The 12,504-nt window shown below is 34.7% G+C and overlaps 1 protein-coding gene across 1 annotated transcript; it reads right to left on the bottom strand.

Annotated features, from left to right (window-relative positions):
- Positions 1-1,292: 1,292 nt before the first annotated feature.
- On the bottom strand, positions 1,293-11,132 carry LOC137871481 (GTPase IMAP family member 8-like). The gene is made up of 3 exons (XM_068709305.1): positions 11,098-11,132; positions 5,240-5,804; positions 1,293-3,132 (listed from the first exon to the last, which is right to left on the bottom strand). The coding sequence occupies exons 2-3, from the start codon at positions 5,781-5,783 to the stop codon at positions 2,132-2,134; spliced, it is 1,545 nt and encodes a 514-aa protein (XP_068565406.1). The 5' UTR covers positions 5,784-5,804; positions 11,098-11,132; the 3' UTR covers positions 1,293-2,131.
- Positions 11,133-12,504: the final 1,372 nt, after the last annotated feature.

Raw genomic sequence — 12,504 nt, 5'->3', positions numbered from 1 at the left:
TATCCAAAGCGACTTACAATAAGTGCATCAACATTGGTAATCAAAAGAACTACTAGTCACCAGAAGTCATAAGTACATTTCCTTTAAACAAGCATCTAAGAGCCTGAAGCAGAGCATAACTCAGAGCCAAAGAACAGAAAAAGAGAAACAGTTAGTGCTATAAGTAATACGAATACAATAAGTGAAACAAGCTAGTATGAATACAATAAGTGGAAGGCTCAGGGTAGCACTTCCTGAAGAGGTGGGTCTTCAGCCTGATGAAAGATGAGCAGCGACTCCGCTCTCCTGACGTCAGTGGGAAGTTCATTCCACCACTGTGGGGCCAGGACAGAAAACAGACGTGACCGAGTCCATCGGCCGCCCGGACCTCTGAGCGACGGGGCGACCGATCGCCCCGAGGCAGCAGAGAGAAGTGGTCGGGCGGAGGTGTGGGTCTTGACCGTGGTCTGGAGATAGGAAGGAGCTGTTCCTTTCACTGCCCTGTATTCTAGCACCAGAGTCTTAAACTGGATGAGTTACAGGGAGCCAGTGTAGAGAACGGAGAAAGGAAGTTGTGTGGGAGAACTTGGGGTGGTGTGCGTGTGTGTGTGTGTGCGAACCAGAATCAGAACCTCAACCAGAACCAGAAACAAAACCTGAAGTCCTCTGTCAGATATGTATCAGTAATACTCTGTACTAGTACTCACAGCAGAGTAAAAGTACCTGATTATTTACTGTCAGGGTAAAAGTTTTCATTGTATTTAAAGTGTAAAGAATCTTTAGCTGAGCTTCTGTTTGTGGTTCAGTTTTACCCTTGATGTTTCGAGAAGGACTGAACTGTAAAAAACATGAGAATTAGCTTTTTAAACTTTCATTTTCCTCCTACTTGTTTCAAATATTTTCTCAAATCATTTTGATTTGTCCTGATTCATACTTGATCTTTTTGAACTGGTTGACGTGTTTGTGACGTTTAAACGATCCAGGTACTCCGTGTTCCTGCAGGACCCCACACAGGACTCTTCAAGTCCACAGGAAGTTAAAACAGATGGTTTCAGATTCACTCCTGAACTACCGCTTCTCTATTTACGCTTAAACAACATTTCAAATGTGTACATCTCTCTGTGTTTAATGTTTTCTTTCATTTCAAGTACTTTATGTAGTTTTATTCTTCCTATGTTTTAATCATAATGTTAAGGTTTGTTGCACTAACAAATAAACCTTAAAATAATCTTTAAAACCTCAATTCTTTAAAATCAAACAATTTAATAAAAAAGTAGATACACACTTCTGTTTATTTGTTAAAAACATAGTATTTTACAAACAAAGTGAACAGCAGATTATCAATATATCAGAATAATGTTGAACAAACATAATACAAAGTTAAACACTTTTAGTTTTATATGTTATTGAATTACTAGTATAATAAATCGGAAACGTCGTCAAAGTGAGAAAATGTCAGATTTCATCCAATTTAATGATCAATAATCAACATCTGACATTTAGAATCTGATTACATCATTATTTATTCAAACAAAAAGACAGAAAATAAAAGGTTCATGTTAAACATTTTAACAAATGAGCCAAAGTGATTTTAGATAAAACAAACTGTTAATTAACATAAATGTCTAAAAGCTGAGCATTTATTTATTGATCCAAACGGACCATTCATTTTCAGTAGAAGCTCAAATAAACAACTTGTAAATACATGAGAAACAAATTCATAGTCATATGAATTTATGTGAACAGTGAGTTTTAAATGATGAAGCAGAACTTTCTCACAGTGCAGCTGATTGTAAAAACAGGTCAGAGGACAAAAACAATAAACTCATAAAGATCAAGTCATTAACTCACACGAGTCTTCTGATGATCAATACAACTGAACACATGTAAACAGATGAGAGCAGAACAATCCTGGGACATAACGGTGGGAGTCACGTGACTATAGACTCACTAACGGGTCACGTGACTATAGACTCACTAACGTTTTTACTTGAGAATAATATGGTTATGTTTTGCACAACAAATTTTTACTTAAAAATACACCTGACACCTGCTGGTCTTCATATAAGAGAGACCAATGAGAACCTGGTTTGAGTTTGAACGTGTCAGGATGTTCTAAAGGTCAGTGGTCTTCATTGAGAGATCAACTGTATCACTGTTTCTTTTGTTTCATGACTTTTTCTATTATGGCTGCTGATCCTGATCCTGATCCTGCTCCTGTTCCCACTGGTTCTGCTCCTAGTCCTGGTCCTGGTTCTGGTCCTGCTCCTGCTCCTGCTCCTACTACTGCTCCTGCTCCTGCTCCGACTAATGCTCCTGCTACTGCTCCTATACCTATTCCTGCTGCTGCCCCTGCTACTCTTCCTACTACACCCCCTACTACTCCTCCTATTACTGCTCCTATTAATGCTCCTACTACTGCTCCTACTCCTTCCCGACCTACTGAATTCATTAAATCAGGTATATAGATTTCCCATGCTTTGTCTATCAAGTTCTTTGCTTTGTCTTTCAAGTTGAAGAACCGTTTCTTTACTGTATCTAAGACCGTCTCAGCCATCTTGAACGTGTCGTTGGTGAAGTGTTGTCCACCGTTGGCTGTGACCATCTCATCTACTTTACTCAGGAAGGTTCTAACCTGCTCTCTGTTTGTTTTTGCTCTGTTGTCAAACACACAGTATCTACCACCACACAAGGAGACCAGATCTGACACCTGAGGGTTGGACTGGATCAAATCCACATTCTGGTCCTTCAGCTCGTCTCCATAAGTGAAAAGGATCATGGAGTACCTCAAAGCATCACTGTTGAACAGTTTTGGAAGCAGCTCAAACAGTTGGATGTCAGCATTGGTGAGTCTGCCTATTCTGACCACAAAGACGAAGGCATGTGGTCCAGGACTGGCTGTTACCGTCATCTTCATGATCTCCAGGTACAGCTGTTCAGGAGTCAGAACTTTATCAGTGAATCCTGGAGTGTCGACCACTGTGACCTTACAACCCTCCACGATGGCTGACTGAGAAACAGTCTTAGTACTGACTGAATCAAAGCCACAGCCTGATTTGAACTTATCTGATCCCAGGATGGTGTTGCCTGATGAACTTTTTCCAGCTCCAGGTAGACCGAGCAGAACGATCCTCCTTTCTTTGGAGACACCAGCTGGAAGAAAGAAAACATTTAAAAACAGATGAGTTTACCTTCTCATTACTACAGTCTGCAACATGGGAACATGTCAGTGAAACACGTTTAACCCAGAGACTGACACACATACAGTGAACATGAGGGGTTAACAGTTTAAAAGGTCAATAGGAGTTTCAGAGCAGCGGCTGGATGGAAGTAGTTCATGTGGTGCAGAAAAAAATCTGTGTTCCTGTGTTTTCAACATGGAACTCAACCAGTACAAACCTGTTCTGATTTACACCAATCAAAGGCTAATAATGTCTATCACACATTGACTACAGAGAGGGTCAAATCAGAGTTGATCCAAACAAACTGTGGTCAGTGAGCAAGAACACATCAGGCTAATAACATGGTTGTTGGACTGCTAACGTTAGCTAACGTTAGCTACTGTACATTAGCTACTGTACATTAGCTTTACCTCTCCTGCTCTCTCTTGCTCGTGTGACGACCCCTCCCTTCCACTAGAGGTCTGTGTCCTGTTTGTCTCTTTCTGTCTTTCAAGTTGTTGCTCGTCAGCTGATGGGACACACCTGAGCCTGGTGAGAGTGTCAGGTATAAAGACTCAGGTATAGCCGTCCCCCGAGCAGCCGGGTGACTGTCCGGAGGAAGCATAAGTCTAAGCAGAAGCACACGGTTTAATTGAACTAATTCACGTTTCAAGACATTGAGTCCTAATTAAAACTGCTGGCTAAGGATAAGCATAAATACAGTAAGATTGTTATTCACGTTGGCGTTAATGGCAGCCAATTGCACCACTCGGAGATCACTAAAGTTAATGTGGAATCGGTGTGTACATACGCAAAAACCATGTCGGCATTTTCTCTGGCCCCCTCCCGAACCTGACCAATGATGACATGTTTAGCCGCATGTCATCGTTCCACCGCTGGTTGTCGTGGTGCTGTCCAGCAAACAATGTGGGCTTCATAAATAACTGGCAGACTTTCTGGGGAAAACCTGGTCTGCTTAGGAGTGACTGCATTCATCCCACTTTGGATGGAGCAGATCTCATTTCTGCAAATCTGATCCAGTTTCTTGGTGGATCTAATCCACAACAACCCAGAGTTCAGACTAGGAAGCAGAGTGTCAGTCTTACACACTTCTCTAAACTTCCATTAGAGCAGTTACCCACCCAAAACCCTATAGAGACTGTGTCTGCCCCACGGCCACTTAAATTAATTAAATCAAAAGTAAACAGTCGAGGAGTTAAACAAAATAACCCAATCCAAGTTAACACCAACGCAACAGTGCAACAAAATAGGATAATTCAATGTGGACTCTTAAATATCAGATCATCTAAAGCTGTATTAGAAAATGATGTAATATCAGATAATCATAAACCCTAAACCTAAACTATACTATAACTCATTAAAAGCCTGGTTCTTAGTCTTTCAAGAACGTTAGTTAGCACGTCTTTACTAGATATGATCAACCTGTCTTTACTAGCAGGCCATTTACCAAAGTCCTTCAAAGTAGCTATAATTAAACCTCTTCTTAAGAAGCCCACTCTGGATCCAGAGTTGTTGGCTAACTATAGACTGATCTCTAACCCTCCCTTCCTCTCTAAGATCCTTGAGAAAGCAGTTTTGAATCAGTTGTGTGACTTTCTACGTAACCATAGTTTATTTCAGGATTTTCAGTCAGGATTTAGAAAGCATCATAGCACAGAGACAGCTCTGGTAAAAATAACTAATGATCTCCTAATTGCATCAGACAAAGGACTTGTCTCTGTTCTGGTCTTGTTAGACTTGTTTCTGTTCTGGTCTTGTTAGACTTGTCTCTGTTCTGGTCTTGTTAGACTTGTCTCTGTTCTGGTCTTGTTAGATGTGTCTCTGTTCTGGTCTTGTTAGACTTGTCTCTGTTCTGGTCTTGTTAGATGTGTCTCTGTTCTGGTCTTGTTAGACTTGTCTCTGTTCTGGTCTTGTTAGATGTGTCTCTGTTCTGGTCTTGTTAGACTTGTCTCTGTTCTGGTCTTGTTAGACGTGTCTCTGTTCTGGTCTTGTTTGACTTGTCTCTGTTCTGGTCTTGTTAGAGATATTTTTAGAGACATGCAACACTTCCTCTGATTGGTGGTTTAAATGTTACTCACTGATTCTGAGGTGGCCTGACTTCACCAGCAGCTCTCTGACTTGTTCTGGTCCTCCATTTTCATTGTTGAACACATGATGTCTCCCTGCAAACCTTTCAACAAGTGGTGGAAGTGGACCTTCTGGATCCTCGTTGATGAAATCATCTAGCGACTGGTTGTTTAAGTAATCTCCTCCTGTGAAGAGCAGGTAACACTTGTTGAAGTCCTGATCTCCGACGGCTCTGATAGCTTTCTCCACAGTGTTCTTCTGCTCGATGGTGAAGCGATCTATTTTAACCACCACCAGGAACAAACAAGGTCTAGAGGACTTCAGGAGGTCCTGACACTGTGTCTGAACCTCCCCCTCAGATCCTAATATTCCTGGAGTGTCGATCACTGAGATCTGTTTCTCAAACACAGTTTCAGTGGCCTCAGAGATTTGTTTTGTCACCGATATGAAGGACCGTTTTGACTCAAAAGCTGGTCGTCCCAGGATGGTGTTTCCTGAAGCACTTTTACCAACTCCTGAGTTTCCCAGAAGGACGATGGTGAGACCTGGATCCATGTTTGAGGGACACAAAACCTGCTGGACAAAACGTGAAAGAAAGAGTCCATCATTAGTGGGAGCAGATCGGTCGGGTACAGACTGAATGTTGCTGGTGAGTTTTGTGTTTAGTCGTCCTGTACGTTCTTTAACATGACAGCTGTTAACAAGCTCATCCATACAAAGTATGAAATAGACATGATGCTCATGGTGAGGAACAATGTCACACTAATAGATAGTAGCCCAAATATCTGAATGTGTTAGAGTGGTGGTAGAATGTGATCACTACATCTAAATGGCCCGTCACATGTGACCCTGAGTCTAATGTCCAATGTTTAATGTTTAATGTTGAATGTTTAATGTTTAAGGTCTAATGTCTAATGTGTAATGTGTAATGTTTAATGTCTAATGTCTAATGTCTAATGTTGAATGTTGAATGTTTAATGTTTAAGGTCTAATGTCTAATGTCTAATGTCTAATGTGTAATGTTTAATGTCTAATGTCTAATGTCTAATGTTTAATGTTTAATGTCTAATGTTTAATGTTTAATGTCTAATGTTTAATGTTTAAGGTCTAATGTCTAATGTTTAATGTCTAATGTCTAATGTCTAATGCTTAATTTTAATGTTTAATGTTTAATTTTGATGTTTAATGTCTAATGTCTAATGTCTAATGTTTAATGTCTAATGTTTAATGTTTAATGTTTAAGGTCTAATGTCTAATGTCTAATGTGTAATGTTTAATGTCTAATGTTTAATGTTTAATTTTGATGTTTAATGTCTAATGTCTAACGTCTAATGTTTAATGTCTAATGTTTAATGTTTAATGTTTAAGGTCTAATGTCTAATGTCTAATGTGTAATGTTTAATGTCTAATGTTTAATGTTTAATGTTTAAGGTCTAATGTCTAATGTTTAATGTCTAATGTTTAATGTTTAATGTTTAATGTTTAATGTTTAAGGTCTAATGTTTAATGTCTAATGTTTAATGTCTAATGTTTAATGTCTAATGTTTAATGTCTAATGTGTAATGTTTAATGTCTAATGTCTAATGTCTAATGTTTAATGTTTAATGTCTAATGTTTAATGTTTAAGGTCTAATGTCTAATGTCTAATGTGTAATGTTTAATGTGTAATGTCTAATGTCTAATGTTTAATGTTTAATGTTTAAGGTCTAATGTCTAATGTCTAATGTGTAATGTTTAATGTCTAATGTCTAATGTTTAATGTTTAATGTCTAATGTTTAATGTTTAATGTCTAATGTTTAATGTTTAAGGTCTAATGTCTAATGTTTAATGTCTAATGTCTAATGTCTAATGCTTAATTTTAATGTTTAATGTTTAATTTTGATGTTTAATGTCTAATGTCTAATGTTTAATGTCTAATGTTTAATGTTTAATGTTTAAGGTCTAATGTTTAATGTCTAATGTTTAATGTCTAATGTTTAATGTCTAATGTGTAATGTTTAATGTCTAATGTCTAATGTTTAATGTTTAATGTCTAATGTTTAATGTTTAAGGTCTAATGTCTAATGTCTAATGTGTAATGTTTAATGTCTAATGTCTAATGTCTAATGTTTAATGTTTAATGTTTAAGGTCTAATGTCTAATGTCTAATGTGTAATGTTTAATGTCTAATGTCTAATGTTTAATGTTTAATGTCTAATGTTTAATGTTTAATGTCTAATGTTTAATGTTTAAGGTCTAATGTCTAATGTTTAATGTCTAATGTCTAATGTCTAATGCTTAATTTTAATGTTTAATGTTTAATTTTGATGTTTAAGGTCTAATGTCTAATGTCTAATGTGTAATGTTTAATGTCTAATGTTTAATGTCTAATGTTTAATGTTTAATTTGATGTTTAATGTCTAATGTCTAATGTCTAATGTTTAATGTCTAATGTTTAATGTTTAATGTTTAAGGTCTAATGTCTAATGTCTAATGTGTAATGTTTAATGTCTAATGTTTAATGTCTAATGTTTAATGTTTAAGGTCTAATGTCTAATGTTTAATGTCTAATGTTTAATGTCTAATGTTTAATGTTTAATGTTTAATGTCTAATGTTTAATGTCTAATGTTTAATGTCTAATGTTTAATGTCTAATGTTTAAGGTCTAATGTCTAATGTTTAATGTCTAATGTTTAATGTTTAATGTCTAATGTTTAATGTCTAATGTCTAATGTGTAATGTTTAATGTCTAATGTCTAATGTCTAATGTTTAATGTTTAATGTCTAATGTTTAATGTTTAATGTCTAATGTTTAATGTCTAATGTTTAATGTCTAATGTTTAATGTTTAATGTTTAATGTCTAATGTTTAATGTCTAATGTTTAATGTCTAATGTTTAATGTCTAATGTTTAAGGTCTAATGTCTAATGTTTAATGTCTAATGTTTAATGTTTAATGTCTAATGTTTAATGTCTAATGTTTAATGTTTAATGTCTAATGTCTAATGTTTAATGTTTAAGGTCTAATGTCTAATGTTTAATGTCTAATGTCTAATGTCTAATGTCTAATGTTTAATGTTTAATGTTTAAGGTCTAATGTCTAATGTCTAATGTGTAATGTTTAATGTCTAATGTTTAATGTTTAATGTTTAATGTCTAATGTCTAATGTCTAATGTTTAATTTTAATGTTTAATGTTTAATTTTGATGTTTAATGTCTAATGTCTAATGTCTAATGTTTAATGTCTAATGTTTAATGTTTAATGTTTAAGGTCTAATGTTTAATGTCTAATGTTTAATGTCTAATGTTTAAGGTCTAATGCAGGGGTATTCAATTAAAGTTCAGCGAGGTCCAGTTGGAGAGAATTTCCTCATCCAAAGGTCCGGAACACCAAATAATGTAACTAACTTGCGCTGTGATTTAGTGCCATGTATATTGAAGTAGCCAACAGTTGTATCAACGTCTGTATGTAGTCAACATCTGACTGTCAAATCAAATAAAGAAAGTTCAATTGAATAATATCTAAACAATATTTATTGTCAGATTTCAAATTGAACTTGATTAATTATAAATAATATATACTTTAATAATAAATAAATGTTCTCTTAAGTAAGATGTAGGCTAAATTAAAACATGAAATACATATCAGTGAGCTTTTGAAAAATGTGACTCTTAAAATAAAGTACTTAATTTTAGAAAATTAATCAAAAAAGCCCCGATATCCATATTCATTTCTTCTAAAAAGAGAAATTAGTGTGCAGGGACTTTATCTGTGGTTATTGTTACCACTTGTTTCAGCTCTATTCCTCTCTGTTAACATCATTGTTGGACGGTGAGTTCATGTTTTAGGATTCTGATCTTTTTGGGCTCTTAGATCGTTTATTTTTTGTACCTTCATTTCGGATTTGAGTGGCTACGTTTGCTCAAAAGATGTGTGCTTTGTCTCGTAGTGGCGCTTCACATTACCGCTTCTAAACTCACTCCACGGTCTCTGAACATATGACGTACTGCTTTTGATCTGCCTGTAGAAAGAATGAAGATATACGAGTCTGTTCATTCGTGGATAAAGACTCTGGTCTCTCTGGTCACGTGTCTCTTCTTAGAGAACACTATGTGAAATAACTTCTCTAACTCACGTACTTCTCCGACTGGAGTTGTGACGCTTATAGGAATACGCATACAGTATATGATTTACAACGCATGTAATTGGTCTGTGTGTTTCCTGGACCGGTGCACGAGTGCCGTAAAGGCTGGAAATGCTGTGCCGGTAAAAAATAAAAGCACTCTGTTAGAATGTATTAATTATCAACTATCGGTTTTAGGTACGGGTCCACATACAACGGCGTTTGGGTCCGGAACCAGACCGCGGTCCGCCTATTAGTGACCCCTGGTCTAATGTCTAATGTTTAATGTCTAATGTTTAATGTCTAATGTTTAATGTTGAATGTTTAATGTTTAAGGTCTAATGTTTAATGTCTAATGTTTAATGTTGAATGTTTAATGTTTAAGGTCTAATGTCTAATGTCTAATGTTTAATGTCTAATGTTTAATGTCTAAGGTCTAAGGTCTAATGTTTAATGTTTAATGTTTAATGTCTAAGGTCTAATGTCTAATGTTTAATGTTGAATGTCTAATGTTTAATGTCTAATGTCTAATGTTTAATGTCTAATGTTTAATGTTTAATGTTTAATGTCTAAGGTCTAATGTCTAATGTTTAATGTTTAATGTCTAAGGTCTAATGTTTAATGTTTAATGTTTAATGTTTAATGTCTAAGGTCTAATGTCTAATGTTTAATGTTGAATGTTTAATGTTTAAGGTCTAATGTCTAATGTTTAATGTTTAAGGTCTAATGTCTAATGTTTAATGTTTAATGTTTAATGTCTAAGGTCTAATGTCTAATGTTTAATGTTGAATGTTTAATGTTTAAGGTCTAATGTCTAATGTTTAATGTTTAATGTCTAATGTTTAATGTCTAAGGTCTAATGTCTAATGTTTAATGTTTAATGTCTAATGTTTAATGTCTAATGTCTAATGTCTAATGTTTAATGTTTAATGTTTAATGTCTAAGGTCTAATGTCTAATGTTTAATGTCTAAGGTCTAATGTTTAATGTTTAATGTTTAATGTCTAAGGTCTAAGGTCTAATGTTTAATGTTTAATGTCTAATGTTTAATGTTTAATGTCTAAGGTCTAATGTCTAATGTTTAATGTTTAATGTTTAATGTCTAAGGTCTAATGTCTAATGTTTAATGTTTAATGTCTAAGGTCTAATGTTTAATGTCTAATGTTTAATGTCTAATGTTTAATGTTTAATGTCGAATGTTTAAGGTCTAATGTTTAATGTTGAATGCTTAATGTCTAATGTTTAATGTGTTTGAGATGAAGTCACACCACAACATTTACTGCTGCTTGATGCAGAGAAAAGAGCTTCAAGAGATAAACTAATTAAATTGATATTTACATGAAGAATGATTCACATATTGTGTTATTCTGTGTATCAACATGCTGATACTGCTCAGATTACTTCTGTCTGATGGGAACAAAATGGAGTCTGATCAGTTGTGATGTAATTTGTTACTTCTCCACCTTTAACAGACGGAAGTCTGAAAAGACAAAGAACCAACAGGAAAGACAACAAAATAAAAGTGAAACTATGAACTTCAAACATAGAAACGGTCATTTAATTTAGACTAAAGGATATTTATGTGTTCATGCTGCAGACAGAAGTCAAGCTTTTACATCAGAAAATAAACAAGTTTAAATATGAATTATGACAGCAGGTGTAACATCAAGTATTCTATAAAACCAAAAAGACTCAATAATACAAAGAGACAGAAAACAAATAAACAAATAAACAAACAAATACACAAACAAACATACAGACACAAACCTGAGAGCAGCTGCTGTTTGTAGAGTCCGGAGATAATAAAGTATTTTCGCACATTTCATAATAAAAGCGCTTCAGATTCAGCTGCGCCGCTTCCTGAACTGGCCTTCAAAATAAAATCCCCCGATTTGTCTTTTTCTCTCAGATTTGTGATGAAAGCTTGTTCTGATATTTTATTGATGTGTCTCAACAGCAGATTACTTTTTGTTTGGATTTCCTCTGAAATATGTTTGTTGTTTTCATTTTTCTTCTATTTCTGACAGACCTGCTGTCGTGTGTTTTATTTTTAGACCGGAAGTAGATGTTATGTTGGGTGAAAGTTTTCCACTTGATGAGAGTTGAACATGTTGATCCACATGAGATGGCGGAGAGAGAAACACCCAGAGAGTTTACTTTGATTTACTTTGTCTGTTTATTAATATGAATATTAAAGTTTTCATGTGGTATTGACCTGATTCTACGTCATCAAACGTTTATGACTTCATGAGTTTAAATGTTTTATTTATGTTTTTATTCTGTTACTTTCACTTTAGATGTAGAAAAGATGGCGCCAGTTTTTAATGTTATACAAAGTGTCACTCTGTGATTAAATATATATTATATATTAGATTATATATATATATATATATATATATGTGTGTGTGTGTGTGTGTGTGTGTGTGTGTGTGTGTGTATATAATATATATGAATATTATATTATTATATATTATATATATATATATTAATATAAATACATTTTTTGAAGTTTTTTTTAAATGTTAAATATGCAAAACCCTGATGATGTCACACCTGTACAGGTACATTCATCTGTTACCTGGTGTGATCACGTCACACCTGTACATTCATTCATTCATTCATTCATTCATTATTTGCATTAGCTCTGTTGATGTTCAGCTAATTTGATTGTCTCTGAATAATGAATTGATTTGTTCTCTGAACAGAAACATGGAGGGAAAGAAGAGGCAGTAAGGAACACCCTCCAGGTCTGAAACACTCTTTAGAGATATGATGTTTGTTTACCAAAGTCTCAGTTTATTCACATGAATATTAAAGTATTCATGTGAATGTTTGTGACAGGGTTCATGAGTTTAAATGTAGCTATTTATGGATTCATTCAGTTACTTTACTTTAGTTGTAGAAAAGATGGCGCCAGTTTAAATTCTTATTTAAAGTGTTGATCTGTGATTAAAGCCTTTTGATCAGTGATGTGATGGAGCTACACAACAAACACTAATAAAAAGACTATTGTCCTCTCTACTGGTTGTCTTATTAATAAAGGCTTTGAATAGGATGAGAGCTCATTCAACTGTAACCTTAAGAACAAGAAGGTCAAATGGAGATATTACAAATGGACTAATAGCTTTCTTCAAAGCTACTAGCTTGCTCTATCGTTCTATCGTTCTATCGTTC

Source organism: Cebidichthys violaceus, unplaced genomic scaffold (assembly GCF_023349555.1).
Source record: "Cebidichthys violaceus isolate CVI_PGR_0920_01 unplaced genomic scaffold, fCebVio1.0.p SCAF_142, whole genome shotgun sequence".
NCBI classification, from domain to species: Eukaryota; Metazoa; Chordata; class Actinopteri; order Perciformes; family Stichaeidae; genus Cebidichthys; species Cebidichthys violaceus.
The sequence above is the reverse complement of the archived record's forward strand: the minus strand, read 5'-3'. Positions and strand labels throughout refer to the sequence as shown.